Consider the following 22,251-nt stretch of genomic DNA (forward strand, 5'->3'; position numbering starts at 1 on the left):
ATGCTCGCCTCCCGATGTGGAAGTAAGTGGAGCTGAAATACCCCTTTAATCTTTAGTGAGATCTTGACTTTACTCAAAAAATGTATAGACTAAAGACCTTTGTCTTGTTCGGAGTTGAGGTCAGTAGTTGTCAGGTTGTTCAGTTTTGTTGGGTTGGGTCACTTTTTTGTAATTTTATGCTAACCTCACGTACTTATCAGATTATTGCCATAAAAATAGTACTGAAAGCTAAAGACAAAACCACAAGTGTTTTCTGTAAAGTGAATGAATGTTAGCTCGGATACAATGAGTAGTTGTAAGTAAGATTACAATTTAGAATTGAAGTAATATGCATCCGTCTTAAGCTCAAGGTTAGGAATTTATTTTATATGTGATTTCCATCTTCTGTTCACCACAGAATGCATTTAAGGAATTCTTTCCGGTTATAAGCTTTAAATGGATCATCAGCAACTGATTCTATAAAGGTTACTTTCTTTTCTTTCTACTATTCTTTTCTTTTAAGAGGGCAAAAGATTTTTGGCATTCACAGATTAAAATAAAATTGTTTTGCCCTTTCTTGAATTGTTAGTCCTTCAGAGCCATATTTATAAGAATAGCCATGGCTCCTGCATAATTTGTTTATTAATACAGAGTGTCTCATATTCTCATTTGCCCATGGAAACACAATGGAAGCAATGGAATGAAACTGAAAGTTAGAAGATACAGATTAGATAAAACTTTTTGACAGTGAGGGTGATCAATGAGAGGAACAGGCGGCCACGAGAGGTGGTGAGTTCTCCTTCAATGGAAGTCTTCTAACAGAGGCTGGACAGAGATCTGTCTGAGATGGTTTAGTGAATCCTGGATTGAAGATTCTATGATGCTGTGTTATTGGTGGGTCATCTCTACCTTAGCAGGGAAATGTCCCTATCAATAAGGTATACAAGTGACCTCTAAATACCATTTGTTTTGGACCTTGAAAATCAAGCAGCTCTTTTAATTTTTTTCCTTGTAGCATTTCAGGAGACATAGCTTTAGTTTTCTAGTATCGCTGAGTGAGGGCTTGCTTTGTTTTCTTTACACAATTTTTGTATATGGTGTATTTTTTTCTGCTTCAAATTGATTCATCATTTTTTAGACACCGAAGATATTGTGCAATCAAGATTTATACTTACAACCATCTGATGTCTTTTTTATATGACCTTAAAAATCCCTCTCATCAAAGGGGTTGTCCAGGTTTATCATGTAAGTCTGCAGTCACTCTGTACTTCAATGGTCATGTGACTGCCAGTCTGCGATAGGCATACTCCCGGCCACATTCCAACTAGACAAGCGCTACCGCGCTCAATTCACCAGAGAATCCTCACAGCGCGCGATGCGAGTGTTGTGAGGATTCAAAAGTCTGTAGACAAATAGAGTGACTGCAGACTTAAATTTGTCTACAGACTTTTGAATCCTCATAACTCTCGCATCGCGCGCTGTGAGGATTCTCTGGTGAATTGAGCACGGTAGCGCTTGTCTAGTTGGAATGTGGCCGGGAGTATGCCTATCGCAGACTGGCAGTCACATAACCGTTGAAGTACAGAGTGACTGCAGAATTTTGTGATAAACCTGGACAACCCCTAAACCTGTATAAATGTATGTGGAGTGTCAATGTGTTAATATACTCACTGATCGTTGTCTTCTCTGGTTGTATTTTGAGTCACGTGATGGCAATTCTGACCCCCGATCACACTGGCGTCTCTGTGAGCCAGAAGTCACATTTACAATGTAAGTCTGTGGAGCCTTGTTCTGGCGCTTCATAAACTTACATGTAAATGTGACTTCTGGCTCACAGAGACCCCAGTGTGATTCGGAGTCAGAATTGCCATCACATGACTCAAAATACAACCGGAGAAGACCGCTATCAGTGAGTATATTAACACACTGACACCACACTACCTTTTACACAGCTTCAGGTGCAAAAAAAATGGGGGAGTGCTTCTTTAAACAGTAACTATTGTTTTAATATAAGTTTTTCATATAACTCAATCATAATCAAAAATGAGAAACTATATAACATATGTCATCAGAGAAATCTGTTTCTTTATCCTCTGGGACTAATCAATCACTGTCAAAATTCTCCATTCACGCATAAAATAAGTCTTCAGTAAATACAGATGTTCCTATTACTGAGAGAGACGTTGACAGTTGGTGCTCACAAAGTTCTATGGTGAATTATAACTGTTGTTTAAGGAAAACTTGCAGCAGAATGTCTGTCAGCCTCTAGCTCCTCCCCCACCCCTCTCCATAGAATGTTACAAGCACCAACTGTCATGTCTTATCTCAGTAAGTTCATTGAAGACCGATTTTACTCATGAATTAAGAATGAAACATCAATCCAGGAGGAGAAAGAAGCACATTTCTCTGATACTTTTTAAGGGAGTAAAGTTAATATTGTGATTTTTTTTTAATCTTTTTTTCAGGTTTAGGAGATTAATTATAGCTTTGGTGACTACATTAAAAATTCTGATATACATTATGCATGTTGCTAATATAATCAGATATGGCGTCTTAAAGTCTTACTCAAACTTAGTGCAACAGCAAGAGTTTAAATACACAGTAAGGCACCCAAAGATCATGTATAACGTATGCTGTTAACCTGACCTTCAGTCATTGGAGCAGAATTCTTTGAATCACTTTTTCATGTTTTATTATGAATCACAATGATTATCTTAACTGATCCACAAGCTGTGGATACTTGCCCCGAATACCAATATGATTTTCTACTTATACTATAAAGATAACATATTTTGTTAGTCTGAAGCATTGTAGAAACTTCCATGGGTGTCTGAATATTTCATATTATGCCACCTGTCAAATAGGATACAGTAGTGTAAAAAATGAAAGTGCGATCACCTGTTCTTATCCTGGCTCTGGACGCTAATTCTGCCATATGAGCTGATTTTTTGGAACCGCTGTATAGTTTATGGTGGTGACGAAAGTTGTCATTTATTTGTGGGCAAAAATGAATCAGACTGATTATAATATATGTTTATAGATTTGATTAATTACAGAATTTTTTTTTCCTATTGAGACACGATCCAAAAGTTTCCATTTAACAGAGCATCAATGAATCATTTTTTTTTGTCTTGTGGTATTCGTTGATGTTTTTGGCTCCAAATTCTTCAAAATGGCACATGTAGTTCATGAATTTTGCTTAAAATTAAAAAATGTTCTTTATTTTTGTCTTTTAATATTTTTATCACAGTCACATGTTCCCCTAAATTGTCGCAAAATTTGTATACAAACAAAAAGTGGTTCAGATGTATATAAAGTCATTCAAGGGGGTACATTTGCGTAAAAAATTGCAATTGAGTCAGCCGAAAACATCTGGAAACCCCAAACCCCCTTCACGTTGCCGAACATGAAGGAAATAGGTGAACACATAAGTTAGATGTCGAAAATGCACAAATTAAAAGAAGATGCACATGAAAAATGGGCACAGAACATCAAAAACTGGACAAATATGGGTGCAAATGCAATAGTTTTTTGCATCATTATTCACATTAATTTCATTGCTGTTCTTAGGAGCTTTTCATTGGGCAAAAATGCAGATTGTAATTAAAAGTCTGTATCAAATTACTGTAAAATGTACATACACAGCCTATCTGTGCGGCGTCTGTGGTCACAGAGCAGGGAATGCATTAAAATAATAAAATCTGCTTTGTTGCTTGGTCCTGCCAGTGTTTGTGAACTGACCAGAAGTGATGTCATTCACACCAACCCGTGTGATTGCTGCAGTGACAGTCGGTGGAAGACTTCTAAGGCGGTCACATGTGGCATCACCGGAGTGTTATCTCTGGAGATACGGGAGACTCAACATGTGAATATAAATTATTTTATTACAGTCCATGCTTTGTGCCCCTTTAAAAAAAAATAAAAAAAAAAAATTCTTGGACAGGCCCTTTTAATCATGATATCGCAATCCAACAGGTAAATCGGGTTGAAAAGGGACACTTTTCGGAGCTAGATAGCCACTGTGATAATCTTCCCTGGTCACACAAAGTGTGTTGGAGTTGAGGTTACACTAGTCTTGACCGAAATAAGGACCAGATGGCCAGTCTTTGAATCCTAGATATTGAATATAAAAAGTACGTAGTATGTAATAAAGTTAATCAGTAGAACTTGCTGATTGTTTACACATCTGCTAATTCTCTATGAATTTCTTTTCTTATTTTAGCCGGGCTATCAAGACAAATCAGGATCTGCTTCCCGAAACTCCATGGATCCAAATATTCTTCAATGATTTTTGGGGCACCTTACTTACTCACAGTGGCAGCCATAAATCCTACCGTCCGCTATGCACTCTTTCCTTTCGCCTTAACTACGTCTTTGGAGGTCTAGAACCCTGGAGCTACCACCTTGTGAATATCCTGTTGCATTCGGCCGTCACAGGCCTGTTCACACACCTTTGTAAAGCCCTCTTTGGCAGTGGATGCTGGACTCTCTTAGCTGGACTCTTATTTGCTTCTCATCCGATCCATACGGAAGCTGTTGCTGGAATAGTAGGACGAGCAGATGTCGGAGCTGGACTCTTCTTTCTACTTTCATTACTTTGCTACGTAAAGCATTGTACTACCCGGAGCTGTTCTGTTAGGAGTTGGTGCTGGATCCTATTTAGTGGATTGTGTGCAGCTTGCAGCATGCTATGGAAAGAACAAGGCGTCACAGTTCTGGCAGTGTCTGCTGTTTATGATGTTTTTGTGTTTCACAAATTAAAAATAAGCGAGATCATTTCTGCCGTTGTAAAGGTAAGTGAGCCTAGAGGTGGATGTTGTTAAATGAATATTGATGTGTAATCTAGCCATAAATTGTAAAAGAAACACTGGTGTAGCCGTGGATCCAAAAGCGAAATCTCCCCTTGGGTCACGCTGATTTTGAGAATAATTTTGATGCAATGAAATTAGATGTTTAGTGTCAGAAACTACCTTTAGGCTTCCTTTTTGGGAAACGCATTGTGTTTTTTTTGTGACAAAAAAACAGAAACAGATGTTAGCTTGAAATCAGTAGGGAAATATTAATCTCATTGGTCTTTAATCATCATTTGCGTGTTTTTTGTAAGTCCATTTTCTTCTTTGTCTTTTGTTTTTTTTTGCCAAATTCTTCAAAATGGTTCATGAATATTGCGCAAAATCAAAACTTTTTTTCTCCTTGACACCTATTTTGCAAAATGGCACAAAAATTGCACCCAAATAACTGGCGTACAAAAATCACTTCAAGGGCTACTGACAGTACATTTGCGTCAATTTTAGCGACTTTTTTTTTATAAAAAAGTTGCAGTTTAAATAGAAAACACTACGTAGGTGTAAAAATCGGAGCACTAAACAAAAGATAACTTTAAAAAAATGTGCAAATTGTTTGATGAATTTGTCTCAGAATCAAAATCGTAACTAATTGTGAGCTATTCATGCCAAAAAACTTGCTGAAATGGAAGTATGAATTGGGCCCATAGGCTGGGGCGGGATAGGGTCGCAGTGGGGGTGTGTGACAACACAGATCATCTGATTCATGACGAGCTGTGGCATTCCCTACGCCAGAAATCTACACCACAGAGGTGAATCATGAATCAGGAGCTTCTGAGTCCACCATGCCCTCTTATCAAGACTGGTGAGGTAATTGCTGGTCTTGATGAATCCAGGCCACAGTATGTTTTTCCAATGGCGTTTCCTCAACCCCACCCACCTCCCCCCTCTTGTCCTGTGTTTTTACAAATTCAGCATGTTTGTTGTGTAGCATCTTTTTCACTTGTAAGGAAAGCCAGGTAGACTAGCTGTTAAATCCTAGCCCTACAGGTCTTGATTAGGTGCACCTGTATAGCTATGAATAGGACCAGGCCATGTGTTTACCTTAGCCAGTCACCTAGGGAAGCTGAGCAGAGTGGATTGTGTTGAAGCTGCAGAAAGACAAGCCACAATCTCTGAGAAGTGACTGAACAGGCCATGTGTATCGAACTGCAAGTATCACTGGTTGCTATATATGATGGCTGTTTTGTGTGACCCAGCTGGGGCTAGCTCAGCTGTGTATGAATTGTCAGTCTATATTGATCAGTTAGTGCTTGGACAAGACTAGGGATATTATTTATATGGTTTTGTTTTGCTACTACACAGCCAGTAGAAATAAACACTATTCCATGTGGGATATAAAAAAAATCCCTGTGACTGTTCAAAGTGGCTACTCGAGAGAGTGAACCCATACAGTCTCCATTTATTTTTATCCCTTTTGTAAGGAAAAAGGCTTAATATTTTGTGTGTTTTTGTACCATTTTTTTAATACATTTTTGACATTACAATTCATGTAATTCTACACTGATCAATGTATGTACATTGTAATTTTAAATGCGCAAAAAAAACACTAAAAATGCAGAAGCTTAAACACGCTAATTAATATAAGTTACAAACAAACACTGAATAAATGCCCCCAAAAAATAAAAATTCTATTTTTATGTTTTCCTTTATGCATTTTTTTTAGACACGAAAAAGACTGACCAAATTATGTCCAGGTAGCCTTAATGTGCTTTGACAGGGTTTTCTAAGAATATTTTCTTGAAGTGATAAGGCTTGTAGAAATTAAAAACATAAATAGCGTTTTAAAGCTGTCCGGCCACCACACTGAAAACTCTGCTACCAGGAAGACATGATCTTTATCCCTCCTCGCCAGCCTCCAGCTTTCAGTCTTAAAGGCCCGGCTGTCACGGCTTCAGTCACCACTCAATACTCGGTGAGCTGTGGCTGTAAACATGCCTCAGCACTGACTGACGGCCGGTCTGCACTGATGAGCTGGTTGTCCGTACTGCTCACTATGTGCTAAGTGGTGTCTGAGGCCACGACTGAAAGCCAGAGACTGCCAGGAGGAATAAAGATCCTCCCAGTAGCTAGGCTTTCAGTTGGGCGGCCGCACAGATTTGGAACTCTATTAACCTCCAAGGTAAAGGCGTTTTTTGACATGACATGTTCCTTTTATTAACAGCCTGTCAAAGACCGGGCGGCAGCAATGGGTGACTGACATTTTGTTTGTTATTTTTACACTTTTCAAATCACTTATCAAAAAATATGCTTGGAAAACCCCTTTTAACTTTTTGTAATTCCTAATTGTACTCTTTTAATGTATGCTAATAATATTAATAGTGAACATGGGTGTAGTTTACACATTAGAGAGTTGAATCACTGCAATGCACCTCACTAGGATATGAGAACCGAACTGAAGAGGTCCATCTTCGCTGCTCTCTGTTCACCCTAATCTAAGCACTCCAGGTTTGCCAGGCTTTATGCACATTGGATCATGGTCAGATTGTCCAATACACACAAGATAGCTGCTCTTTTTTAACAATAGTTCCTGTTTAGTTTGTAACCGATTGCATATCCATGTAATTTCATTAGAGGGTGGTAAGTAGGCAACTCGTCCGGTGCGGGTCATCTTTTGGGGGAGAACATTAATGGATGTGTGCACATTCATTCTGACTGTGTTGTTTATTTCTAGATATGCATCATACGCATCTGTCTTCATAGCCATCAGGTTGTTGGCAGATCCTGAAATTGGCAGCGTACGCCCGCATGTACCTAATAAATGTTGCCAGGAATAATTTTACTCTAGCTTTACAGAGATGACAACTAGTTTTAAATCCACCAGTGTCTATTTGGATCGTTACCCAAGGCTATATTCTGAGGTTGACTTTATGATACTAGAAGTTGAAGTTGAATAGTGGTGAGCTTTAAAAGATTATGGGGAAGGTCCTACCGAATAACAGGGAAATCTGTAGTTCAGAGAAGGCTAGGTTGAATATTAGACTTTATTTTGCATTGTTTGTATACATTCTTTATTACATCAATATTTTAAAATCTATATATTCGAACATGAAAATTTTGTAACTAGCTTCTCAAGTTTTTCCTTTGAATAATGTCTATGAAATGGCAATGTATTGTCCACCTCTGTCCTCCATGGCACTAAGTTGCACCCTGCTATCTTCCTCAATAGCCTCTTTAAATCTGCTGGTCGGAGAAATAATGTTTCCCACATGAAAGATGCTCCTATCGAAACAATCTTCTGCAACATTTGCATATATTTATAACTGTTGCTTATAGAGTTTTTGTTAAGTATGTATAAAGCGGCTTTCATTTTAGGCTTAATGTCCCTCATCCCCCGTTTGCCTCCTTATTACTGATGACAATTGCAATCGCCTTTGATTGGGTTTTGTAAGGCTTTAGAATTTTCTTGCAAATCCTTGTTTTGCTCAATGGGTTAATTATCTCCTTAATTCTCTTCTGGCCTTGATTCTCATCTCTCCTGGCTGCATCTTGTAGTAATCCCCCCTTTCCTACCCGCCGTTATCTTGGATCACTCCCAATGTTTTCCTCACCATGCCCAAAGCTAAAATACAATGCTAACATCTGGCTAAACATTTAGTGTGTTTGTTTTCTTTATTGATTCATTTTAATAGTCACAGCGAAGGACATGGGACAAAATATGGATCCAATGTTCTCGACATACTAATCTCGCTGGTGTATCGGACGTGTAATATTTTCCACTGTGAAAGATGAGATATACATGGAGTTTGAGTTGAATGAGTATTTTTTTCTTTGCCTTGAATACATTTGTGTGGAGGAGGCCACAAAATTCTAAAAAACACCAATATTCTCTTGTTTTATCAGAAGCACAAACAGGTGAATAATATGGTGTTTAACTACAATACAAGCATGTTATTGGAACAGTGCGGGAAGAAATAGATGAGGAATGACAGCTCCTGCTGTGCATTAATGACTTGGTGTCATCAGTCTCCGAGTATCAGGTGGTAAAGGGTTGACATGCCCTGTTCTATCCAATGCTCTGCTTTACCCAGATGGTTATTGTGTGCTCAGTTGGTTTAATTACTTCTGTCAGCTCCCTCGAAAAGCCATATCCTACAACGAAGTGTGTGTGTGTATATATATGTGTGTATATATAGTACTGTATGTATAGGTCAGTTTATAATTCTTACTATATAATTTTGGCTTATTCTAACTAAATAGTACTAACGAGAGCAGGGATGTCAAACTCCAATACACAGAGGGCAGAATGAAAAACTTGGACAAAGTCGCAGGCCAACCTTCTTATTTATTAAAAAAAAAAGTGTGTTCAATTGAGGAAGTTTTTCCTTATCAAAATGGAAACAAACTTAAAGGGGTTGTCCCGCAAACAAAGTACATTTTAATTAATAAATCTTAAGAGACAGACCACATGACAAGAGTATTTCCTCACGGGCAGGGGTTTACTTAGAACTGCTGCTATGGGCCCCCATGATTTCTAACTGGACCCCAACCCCTCCTTCTCCAAAAAAAACCCCTTAATATTCGGCTGGGTTACAGAAGAGCATATCTCACAACTTTGTAGCCTTTACAAAGTAATTTTCCTGCTATTGAAGTACCTAGATTGCCCTTTCATTGCCCCCATAAAGTGTGATGCCAACAAAAGTGCTCCCCAAACACAGTATGATACCCCACAGTAAATTCCTCTACAGTAACCTCCACACGCACGGTTTGAAGATCCCACTGTAACACCCCCTCAACTTTCCTTGCAAACTATGGTGACCCCAACACAGTATGATGCCCCAACTGTGATTCCCATACAGTCCATAGTATAATAGGCCCCACACAGTCCTGTATACTGTATAATAGGCCCTACATAGTGCTCCATACCGTATAATGGTCCCACATAGTCCTTCATGCAAAATGGCCCCACATAGTCCTCCATACAGTATAATGGGCCCCACATCGCCCTCCATACAGTATAATGGGCCCCACATTGCCCTCCATACAGTATAATGGGCCCCACATAGTGTTTCATAAGCATAATAGCCCCACATAGTCCTCCATACAGAACAATGGCCCCTCATAGTCCTCCATACAGAATAATGGGCCCCACATCGCCCTCCATACAGTATAATGGGCCCCACATCGCCCTCCATATGGTATAATGGGCACCACATCGCCCTCCATACAGTATAATGGGCCCCACATCGCCCTCCATACAGTATAATGGGCCCCACATAGTCCCCCATACAGAATAATGGCCCCTCATAGTCCTCCATACAGTTTAATAGGCCCCACATAGTCCTCTATACAGAATAATGGGCCCCACATAGTCCTCCATACAGAATAATGGTCTAGCATAGTCCTCCATACAGATTAATGGGCCCCATATCGCCCTTCATACAGTATAATAGGCCCCACATCGCCCTCCATACAGTATAATGGACCCCACATCGCCCTCCATACAGTATAATGGGCCCCACATCACCCTCCATACAGTACAATGGGCCCCACATCGCCCTCCATACAGAATAATGGGCCCCACATAGTCCTCCATACAGAATAATGGGCCTCACATAGTCCTCCATACAGAATAATGGTCCCCACATAGTCCTCCATACAGAATAATGGGCCCCACATAGTCCTCAATATGGTGTCGCAGGCTAGATTTGGCCCGCTGGCCAGAGTTTGACATGTTTGAACTAGAGCAAAGGGGTGTATTGCAGTAAGGGCTCATTCAGATGTCCATGCACATCGGTCCCAGATCACACTGCTAATGCACGGATTGGCTATGGGTCTCCCGATCCTAGCGTGACAGCTTCATTAATTTCTGAGGCTGTCTCACTCTGGTCGGCAGAGCTGCGGCCAGTCCGTGCATTGCCATCTGATCTCAGACCGATTTGCACAAATGTCTGATTGAATCGTAACTCATAGCAGTTTATGCAACTGTATCTTCGTATGTTTTGGATTTCATTTTTTTTTTATGATTCAGACAGAAATAAAATGGGTGGATACTTCATCGAATGCTATACTATATTTATTTTACTATTACATTCCCTGCAGGTCAACTGTACTAGTAAAAAAAACAAGAGTGTGGCACCTACAAAGAGTGCCCCCTCATATGTGTGATGGGGGTGGTGATAGTGGTATGATAGCCACTCACTTCCAATGGTTTGGTTACCTGTTTAGTAGTTTTGAATAAGAATAACTACTGCGGCTTTTTCCTGTAGCCATGGTTTGTCTGGACAAGCGAATGGTACGTAAACTTCAGTGGATGGATTGAGATATAGGATTTGTAAGCATGCTATTATCCAGGAATGAAATGGATAATCCTTGACAGTATAGTAGGAGAAAAGATTTTTCTATCTATCTACACACGTGGTCAAAATTGTTGGTACCCCTCGTTTAATGAAAGAAAAACCCACAATGGTCCCAGAAATAACTTGAATGTTTTGTAAGTTACAAAAGACGGAACGTGCACGGCATTGCAGTTCTTATATTAATTGTTTTAAACATTTATTAAGTGCAGACAGGTTCCAGGTGGAATTTGCCTGAAAAAGATGTCATGTGCACATACCCTTAGGTGTCTAGCAGCAGAGTATTCCTCACTCCCTATTGAGAACACTTGCACGCTCTGCTGACTATGCATGTCTATGAGAAGGAATAGCTGTAGGCTGAACGAGTGCTCAGCAGACCGCTTCCTAGTATGTTGGGCTGCAAAGACTTCTGAAAGTTCACACTTGGGACAAGAAAGGAGAAGGTTCAAGTCCACAGAGTCTGGACCTAAAGAGACAGATACCCTCTATGTTGGAGTTTACTGTAAATAGTGCACATGATATACCAGTGCTATCAGTAAATGTAGAAAGGCAATTTGTTCTATTTCTCCGTTTTGTAGACATGTCTGTTGGCCAACCCTTTAAACATACATTGTGCTATGCTTTGACTTCCAGATAACCTCATAACTCAAGTAAATTGACTTTCTGTAAAATAACTGGGATAGTTTTTCATGTTTTTATTAGGGGCACATTGTAACAAATGGTTTAAAAGCATGACTTTTTGCAGAGGAATAGAAAGGAGATGGACAATATGGCTGCCATTTCCGGGCTGTGAGGGTGAACCCAGTGATTTATAATTAAGGAATGTGCAGCTGTCTAAAAGTTCTAATTTAACATAAAGAAATGCAGAGGCATGCACTTGTCACAGAATCCCTAAGGAGCAGATGAGGATTGATGGCGTTGTGTGAGCGAAGGCATGTTTTACTAATTTATTTGTAGTTCAGTGTAGACAAGCTGCGCCCCAGGGAAAGTCTGTGTACATGATGGGAGCATCAGAAAGCTTGTCATGACCGTCCAGCCCTGGATCGGAGGTGTTAATTCTTTGGAGGCTCATGAATGTTGGTGTAAATCATATGCTAATACATTTTTTGGATGCTAACTTGGGCGAGAGGTTTGGGTTTTCTGTTACTAAATGAAATTGACAATCCAAGTTGCTTTGACTTTAGTTGTTCTGGACAGTCTTGTAATTTAAGAGTTTGAGGTCGGGTTTATAAAGTTCTGAAAGTATTAGCCAAAAATGAAAAGAAGTATTACTTTATTTTTAGTGCAAATATTATTTTATGATCTCATTGAAGCTGGACCTGGAGGACAGTTGAGGTTACTCTTGGGCTGCGTGCCCACTAGACGTTTTTCAAGCGTTTTTGATGCGGAATTTCCTCAGCGGAAATACTTTAATAACGCTTGGTAATACGTGCCCCATGGCCCCAATGAAAATCCGCATGTTCTGTGCACATGCTGCAGAATTTTCCACAGCGGATTTTCAGTGCCGAAAAATCCGCAACATGTCCATTATTTGTGCGTTTCCGCATGCGAATTTGACTACTCAATGCATTTGAAAAACTCAAGTCAAATCCGCATTTAAAAGCGCTGCAAAAACGCTTAAACTCGTGTAAAATCCGCAAGCGTTTTTACTGCCAAGGACATGCAGAAACGCTGCGGAAATTTTCTGCTTCTGCATCGTGGGCACATAGCCTTACTATAGTACTGAATCCATGGCCTTAGGCCAGATGTCCTTCACCATTGCCTCACAATCTGAAGCGGTCAGGGCATTATGGGTATTGTAGTTTTGCAACAACTATAGAGCTACAGTGTAGAAACTCTTTGGTTAATCCAGTGCATGTTTATGGAGAGAACGGCAGGGCATTGGGGCCAGATTTGGAGTATTACTTTTGTGCAGGTTACAGGAGGATGTCTTGGACATTATTATATATGAGGGTCAGGGTGATAAAATACAAGAATAGTTTAAGTTTACAATATTTAGTTATTGGGCAAAATCTAAGCCATCAGACAGAATAGGTCTGATTCATCAAGACCGGAGTTACATAGGTTGAAAAAAGACTTAGATCCATCAAGTTCAATTTTTCTCCACTAATTATACATTTTTGTCACTAAATTGTCTGTAAACCACAATATTATGTGTACTGAGGAAATCATCCAGCCCTTTTTATAAGTTGTTAGTTTCTGCCATCACTATCTCTTGTGGCCGAGCATTTCACAGTCCAACTGCTCTTACTGTAAAGAACCCTTTCCTATTTAGCATTTCTTCCACCTGTAATGAGTGCCCCCTGGTCCTTAGTATGGTCTTTGGGAGGAATAAATCAATGGATATATGGCATTCTTAAGATGTAGTGCTCAAGTAAGCATTTTGACCCATGTTATAGAGTCGAAACGTTACATTTTGTGGATTGCCTTATAAATAAAAGCATTTTTTATTCTTAATTTTGGCGTGCCGAGTACTGTACATTACTACTTATTTGGAAGGAATAAGTCATGTGCCAGTTGTTCACGCCGGTCTTAATAAGATGTGCTGGAGGCAGATGCTCCTGAATCATGAAGATGCAAATGCCTCACATGAAAAATATCTGGCAAAGACCCATTTTGGGGTCTGTTCTTTCCAGGATTCTTAAGTGTATTCTTCCCCAACGGCATTATAGAGTCCACTATAAAGTGGATAAGTAAGTAACTAATGAGTGGGTAGCTGTGTGTATGTTCTATGTATCTGCTGGAGAATGGCAGTCAGAAGGAAAGCCTAATGAATTCCTTTTCCCACTTTACTGAAAAGAACAGTGGAGATTAGGACACATTAGCGTGGCTTGTGATAGAATAACAATCATCTCCTCGGTTCCTCCAAACTAATCTCCTACCCGTTGCAGCTAACTGCCAATTATTAGGTCTACTTTGTTAATTGTAAAATATGCTAATGTAGTAATTAATAGAATGCGCTAATCAGTAGTCTTGTGTGTTTACCGTAGTGTTAATTAACTCTGTTGACAATCTTTAAAACTATAAAATGAAACATCGTTGTTCATTTCTATAATTAAATTTCATCCATTGTTGTTCAGCAGTAGGAAAGCCTGCGTGATGGTGCTACAGAATCTGTAGGTACTTGGAGGGGACAATTTCATTTCACTGATGAGTGTCCTAGAGGATATCGGAGTACTTGAAATGGAAAAATGTTATGCCACACTATTTTTACATGGCTCTTGATGATAATTGCTATTATTTTCCATATTTGCATAGTGTAGGAAAACTATTGATAAGGTTAATCTACTTTACTGCATTCTGTTGTATTCTCACAACATACTCAGAGTCTGATTCCTTAAAGGGAACCTGTTAGCTTAGAAATGCTGTGCAATCTGTGGTCATGTTATAGAGCAGGAGCTGAAAAAATTATTATAAAGGGTTATAGGAAATATTCAGCATAACTTGTGAGGTGGTCTTAATCAGTGATTGACAGCGTTTTTTGTATAAGTGTGCCAACAGAGATAGCTGTTTATTTTAGAAACGTATATCCTGTGCACTACTACATGTCCTGTGCAGACTTGGTACAACCCTCCTCTTGGTTGTAAAAACTGTGAATAATCCAAGAATCCAAGTCACCGGGTAGTATCCTTCAAAAAAGATTTATTGGCACCAGAGTACACACAAAAAAATAGACATGCGACGTTGCGGCCACACTGGGCCTTGTTTTTGTCTTGAAAAAGGCCCTGTGTGGCCGAAACGTCGCATGCCCATTTTTTTTATGTGTACACTGGTGCCAATAAAACATTTTTTTTGAAGGATACTACCCACTGCCTTGGATTCTTGGATTATTCAAAGATGGCTGTTAATTACGGATTATGAACTCCCATTGGACTCCTAACCCCAAAATGATAAGAGAATTCGGTGAATAAATTACAAGCTATACGGAATCTTTTCCCACAATCCAAAATATTAATTTGTTCAGCCCCTCTTGCTCTGTAATTTACCGTCTGCAGATCAGACCATGTTCTATAGCACAGGTTTCCTTTAATGAGGATGTCCATTTAAAAAAAAGAGAAAAACTGATCTGAGGGGAATAAAAAGGAAAAGAAGCAATTCTTACCTTATCCGATCCCCGACACTCCTGTTCCACTGCTTAATGGGCTCCCCTGTGGTCTTACCTTATCCGATCCCCGACACACATGAAATGTTAGGTAATCGCTACCTGCAGGTGACCCGTCTAAGCCAGTGACTGGCAGAAACCAGTGGGGAATCCTTGGATCACTAGATGGGAAGATATGGGGAATTAGTAAAGGTAAGTACTGCTTCTTTTCCTTTTTTCCCCAATTGCAGCCTCTTAAAAATAGATAATCTCTTTTTTTTATGCAGCAGTGCTTTTGGACATCCTTCCATCCAGGATTGGCTAAATTCTATTTATGGATAAGCCCTGTGCATATCACCTCCATATAGTCCCATTCACATAGCGTGTCCTACGGTCCGTGATTGAAGGACCAGTCGCCAGTATTGTTATATGGGGCTGTGTAGTTCCGGTCAGGAGAACTGCAACCAGACCGTGGCTCTGACACATTGACACATAACATATATAGCTGTCAGCTTCCAACAGCAAGATCAGCTGTTTACTGGGTGTTATCAAAGCCAGATCTGCAGTGACTCCCATATTAAAGTGACCCTAGTGATAGATTCCCTTGGAGACCTGTCAATTTCCCACAATCCAAATATCTCTATTTATTATTATTAGTAGTAGTTTTCTGAGAATAAGTGTTTTAATCATATGAAGCCATAGACCTAATGGAAAAGAGAAGAATTAGCTGGGAAGAAGGGCAAAATGATCAATTGTAAGTACACAGTGCCATATAATATGATGATTGCAATATATTAAGAGAATTAAAACTTTGATGGAAGTATGTTATGATAGCTTTCACTGCGGACTCTATATGACAGGATAAAAAAATCCTGTATTCTTCATCAATATAGAAGTGCCAAGCCCGTAAAATAACGTTTAGTGCCATTTCTGGATAGGATGCTTTTTCCCACTCGTTTCATTTAAAATTCTACAATGACTTTACTTGTGGCTTGGCTAGTCTTGTACTTACGTTAGCCAAGGAACTTGAAAACCTGCCATGGATGACTGGTGAGTGCAGGACAGAAGTGAACGAATACTTCTCCTGTGACTTGCTCCATATGTATCTTTGCATATGTGATACTAGTGCTGGAAAACTGTTCTTCGGATGCTTCCAAGTATTTTAAAATTGTCATTTGTGTCTATCTGTGAAATGTCTTTTTATACAATTTTGTGATTTATGATGATAAATGTTAGATCTTTATAAAGTTAGAATTACCCTTCCTCCAGATGAAAACATCCAGCTAGTCTTACTCATCCAAGGGCTTTTTTGGCAAAATGTTGAGATTATCTTGGATTTGTGGGTGTGAGATCTTCAGCGTATTGCAGCACCCATCAATTGGATGAGATTTCCAAATCTCTTCTATATTCTCCAGAAATAAGATCTGCAATGGAAATTGATCAAATCTCTTTTATAGTGTATCGAATGACGTCTGCAGCAAATCCGCATCAAATTGTTGCAGTTTTTGATGCGGATTTGGTACGAATTTGTAAAATCTGCAGTGGAAAATGTTTAACTCTGAAGGAAAGTTTCTTTAACTGTAATGATGGTGGTTGCAACTGGACATAATGTGTAGCGGCCAAACTGAATTGGGGAGCAGATGTCAGAATAGAGCATTACTCCAAGTGCAGTAACATTTAACAGGGTCATCCAACCTTTTGATTTACCTCCTCTTAATTAAAACAGTAATACAGTATGAAAAGTGAGAGTCCCATTTCTAAAATCCACAGCGTTGTCAAGACTAAGAGGCCCCAACATTCTGTACTCTATACCCAACTGGGGCTGCACGGTACGGTAGCTAGGGTGGCACGGTGGCTGGGGCAACATGGTGGCTGGGGTAGCACGGTGACTCAGGTTTAGCACTGTTGCTTTGAAGCCCTGGGGTCCTGGGTTCACATCCCACCAAGGACAACATCTGCGATGAGTTTGTGTGTTCTCCCCGTGTTTTTGTGGGTTTCCTCCAGATTCTCCGGTTTCCTCCCACACCCCAAAGACATACTGATAGGGAATGTAGATTGTGATAATAATGTCTGTAAAGTGCCGCAGATTATGATGGTACTCTTCAAAGCATAATAACAAGAAGTCTCAGCCAAAACTAGACAGTCCCTTTAAAGACCCTGAACGCACACATTCACCCCCCTTTGTCAAATATTGCGATGACATATCTATACCTAAAGCAAAGCATGTATATTTTTTAAAGAGTTTTGCTTTTCAGTACAGATCTATTTCTAAAATTCCTAGTCATTGAAAAGTCTTGTGAGGGATCTACGGCAAATATCCTGTATGTAGCCATTGTGCTGTCTGTATGATGTGTCCCTGAATCAATGGCTCTGGCTTCCTGAGCTTCATTAGCCATGGACTCTGTAGATGGCACATGTTCACAGATGTCTCAGTTTAGATTATAGCATTCAGACAACCTGTAATTTGATCATTTGGATTTACATAAGAGCAGGCCAAGTATAAGTAATATGACAGTCGTGCTTTTCACAATGACCTCATATTGCTTAAAGCAATATGTTAAATGTCATGTTTTTGGCTCATACTGCACAGTCACAAAATGCTAATTTTATTGGCAATCCTGTCACTTACTAAATCCGTAGGCCTAGTGTTTTCACATGCCAGATATATATTATGACTTATTATGATTTATGTAGTAATTCTTGAAGTTCTGCCTTATACATAAATTAATTTTTAGGTGTTACCTTAAGTTGTAGACTAGCTCCACTGAGGGGTTCATTCTCTTTTCCGAAGCAAGAGTTTTCCATCCTCTCCAAGGGTTCATGGGTTATTTTTCTCTAAATCTCAAGAAAGCAGCACACACTTATTGGCAATTATGTAAAGACATTGGGGCATATTCATCAAAGCTTTTACACTAGAAAACTGGCGTAAAAGCTTTAACAAGTGGCATAATTATTGCACAACGGGGAGTTATGCAAAAATGTTGTGACTTTTGGTGTTTTCACGCCAGTTTGAATCGGCTCTGATGAAATGGGCAGAGCTTGGGAGGGGGTGGGAAGGGGCAAGGCCACATCTGCACATCGGATTAATCAAATGTGCTGGTATTTTGCATTCCAGAAATGCTGTACTAGTTTCTGTAGCATTTCTGGAATAGCACTTGGAGTCACACGTCAATTAGAAGAAATGCTAAATTCATCAAGTGGCTAACGACTCTTAATGTACTTATCGCCTTCTACACCAGCAAAACTTGATTAATCTGCCCTATAGTCTTGGAATGACCATCACTGGCCAATTGTGTTATTAGAGCATATGTTTTGGGGTATACAACAGCAGCATGCTTATGCTGTAGAGCAGAGGTCCCCAACCGCCGGTCCGGGACCAGGACCGGGCCGTTGGGGTTTTTCAGCCGGTCCGCGGCACCGCCACAGACAATCACTAAACATTGACAGTGTGCTCTGGTCTGCGGTGGCTCAGAGCACACTGTATGGGGTGGATGCTGCCCGCTGTTCTAGACTCCCGCAGGGTAGACCTGTAGAGGACCTGTGATGACATCAAGGTACATAACTGTGATGTCACCACAGGTCCTGAAGCAGGATGAAGTAAATGCAGCTGAACAGCAGCTGTCAGGACAGCTGCCTTGTCCTGCTGCAGGGCGTGATGGGGCCTCAGTGATGCGGCTCCTGGCACAGCACATTATGTGGGGCTCCTGGCATAGCTCCTGGCGGGGACCTGGTCTACACTATATGATAAGTATGCACTAAACTCCAAATCCCTCCATTACCCCGCCCCCATATGACCAAAGCCCCGTCCTCCCCACCCCCTCCTTGCTGGGCCATGGAAAAATGATCTTGCTTCAAGCCGGTCCCTGGTGCAAAAAAGGTTGGGGACCACTGCTGTAGAGGGACCATTTTGAGCAGATAGCAGATGGCGTATGGTTAACTACTATAGGTTTGTGCATATTGTCCTTCTACAGCATACAGTATGTGGGCAAAGTGTGCCCCGTGGGCCACACCCAGCTTTTTGGTTGTCTCTGTACAACCTGCAGACAGGTCCACTAAAGAAATGAAATTCGAACGTTGCAGCTGTGCCCTGCTGAAGTGGCGGGGGGAATAGTGCTGGATGTGCTGTGGGGGGCTTTGCTAGGTTTCTACAGCAGTGTGCACCAGTCCTGTGTAGATGGATAGGCATGCAGGACAGGTGCACAGAGTACGTCACTGTGCGCCCCTGACTGCTGAGGTTCTGCTCAGTGTGTGGGTTCTGCGTTCTGGTGCTAGTTACAGACTAGGAGCCTCATCTACACTGCAGCACGTGCTATCTAAGCAGCACATAGTGAAGTCCCCACAGTGCTACAGCGCTGCCTGAGTATTTTAACATACTGAGTGTTCCCAATATCTTTACTCCCGGCCCAGCATATGGTTCTGAACTAGAATGAGGCTTATTCTGCTCCAAAATAACAGTTTATACCTGGTGAAAAGATAATTGGGTCTCATTCACAAGTGACATGAAGATCCATGCATGTGGAATGAATACGAGACTTATTTCAAATGCATGGATTTACGCATCACATCCATATATCTTTTACTATAAGTTGAATAATGCACATATATATTTTTTACATAGTCATAATTGTGTAAACCTGGCCTTAAATGCCCCCAGACCTTTAAATTATATGAAAAATTAGGTAGACATGTCTCCTGCATTGGTGCCGTTTGGCTGCTTTAAGCCCTTGTACCCCACCGATGACAGAGGACACTGATTGCTGTAGCCGTCATGTGACCTTGTTTGTCAGGGGAGTCGCATGGGACATGTCATTTGAAGGAGCTGAATAACACAAGATGCAAGTAGCCCTTTTTTTTTCATTATTTTTTCATATTTTTTTATTATGATTTCTTGTAATGGCCAGCATAAAATGGGTTCACATAAAATCTCATGTTACTCATCCTCTCTGGTTCCAGTGCTCCCTCTCTGCCACCGCTATAGTCTCTTTACTGGCTGCCGTGGTGACGTCATGACTACATCTCACATCACCACTGCTGCCAATCACTACTGATGTAGACCGCATGAGCTGCCGAGCTCAGTAATTGGCTGCAGAGGTGATGTGCGCTGTAGTTGTGACATCACTGCCACAGCAAGGAGCTGCAGCAGAGAGGCAGTGCTGAACTCGGTAGGGTACCATGTGATTTTATTATTTTAACAGCGCAGAACATTAGACATTAAAAGCCAGAAACCTATAACTGTAAAACACCTATACAGCAGTCTGAAAACATTTAAAAAGGATTGTTCTAGTAGTGGAAGACCCATTTAAAAGGGTTTTCCCCAAATACATTTTTTCTGTCCAATGAATTGTGCTGCATGAACGAAAAATTTAAGCAGTTACTCACCTTCTCCTGCATCAACCGACTGCAGAAGTAACATTGCCACTACTGAGGTGCCCATTAGGCTATGTGGCACCTTAGGCATGTTACTTGCCCCACCCCTGCTCTAGGGTCTATTGTATGACGTGTCAGGTTTGTGTGTAAGTTTCTTCCTAAAGTCATCCATGTTGGGATGCAGGTTGCTGATAATGTTTGCTGTATGGGCTTTTACGGTGCTGCCAATCTTCCTCTATGTAGTACTGTACTGTATCAAATAAAACATCAATGTATTAAAAATCTTGTGCACCATACTTTATATGTGTACACCATATTTTATAGGAAAAACATGGAGTCAGCTCTTGTCCCACCAATCCCTCTTTTAAATAAGGTTTTATTGTCCCCCCCCCCCCATGACCCTTCCAATCAAAAAGTCTAATGGTACATTGGAAAGTACCATCTATTATTATTATTATTATTTATTATTATAGCGCCATTTATTCCATGGTGCTTTACATGTGAAAAGGGGTATACATAGCGAAAACAATTACAATAATATTGAACAAAACATGACGACTGGTACAGGAGGAGTGTGGACCCTGCCCGCGAGAGCTCACAATTTACAAGGGATGGGTGAGGATACAGTAGGTGAGGGTAGGGCTGGTCGTGGAGCGGTATGGTGGAACGATGGTTAATGCAGGTTGTAGGCTTATTGGAAGAGATAGGTCTTCAGGTTCCTTTTGAAGGTGTCCACGGTCGGCGAGAGTCTGATATGTTGGGGTAGAGAGTTCCAGAGTAGGGGGGATGCACGGGAGAAATCTTGTATGCGATTGTGGGAGTAGGAGATATGAGGGGAGTAGAGAAGGAGATCTTGTGAGGATCGGAGGTTGCGCGCTGGTATGTACCGGGAGACTAGGTCAGAGATATATGGAGGAGACAGGTTTTGAATGGCTTTGTATGCCATGGTTAGGGTTTTGAACTGGAGTCTCTGAGCAATGGGGAGCCAGTGAAGAGATTGACAGAGAGGAGAGGCCGTGGAATAGCGGGGGGGACAGGTGGATTAGTCGGACAGCAGAGTTTAGGATAGATTGGAGGGGTGCAAGAGTGTTGGAAGGGAGGCCACAGAGCAGGAGGTTGCAGTAGTCGAGGCGGGAGATGGTGAGGGTGTGCACTAGTGTTTTTGCAGATTTGTGGTTGAGGAATGTGCGGATCCGGGAGATATTTTTAAGTTGGAGTCGGCAAGAAGTGGAAAGGGCTTGGATATGTGGTTTCAAGGAGAGTTCAGAGTCCAGGGTTACCCCAAGGCAGCGAGCTTGAGGGACTGGAGAGAGTGGACAACCGTTGACGTTGATAGATAGGTCAGTTGGCAGGGTTGAATGAGATGGCGGAAAGATGATGAATTCTGTTTTATCCATGTTCAGTTTTAGAAATCTAGCAGAGAAGAAAGATGAAATAGCGGACATACATTGTGGGATTTTGGTTAGTAGGGAAGAGATATTGAGTCCAGAGAAGTAGATCTGTGTGTCGTCTGCATATAGGTGATAATGAAAGCCATGAGACTCTATGAGCTGTCCCAGGCCTAAGGTGTACATGAAGAAGAGTAGAGGTCCTAGAACTGAACCTTGGGGGACACTGACAGATAGGGGGTGAGATGAGGAGGTGGTGTGTGAGTGGGAGACACTGAATGTCCAGTCTGTTACGT

General features: G+C 40.8%; 1 protein-coding gene across 1 annotated transcript in view; it reads left to right on the top strand.

The window, feature by feature from the left end:
* The window catches only part of TMTC2 (transmembrane O-mannosyltransferase targeting cadherins 2), a 370,418-nt gene that overhangs the window by 110,516 nt on the left and 237,651 nt on the right, over positions 1-22,251 (top strand). The window contains exon 2 of the mRNA XM_073651619.1: positions 4,202-4,772. Within this exon, the coding sequence (XP_073507720.1) occupies positions 4,202-4,772 (571 nt within the window). The remainder of the gene's footprint in view (positions 1-4,201; positions 4,773-22,251) is intronic.

The sequence above is a fragment of the Phyllobates terribilis genome, unplaced genomic scaffold (genome assembly GCF_046119375.1).
Source record: "Phyllobates terribilis strain yellow unplaced genomic scaffold, ASM4611937v1 Scaffold_11__3_contigs__length_659146591, whole genome shotgun sequence".
In the NCBI taxonomy this organism is placed as follows: Eukaryota; Metazoa; Chordata; class Amphibia; order Anura; family Dendrobatidae; genus Phyllobates; species Phyllobates terribilis.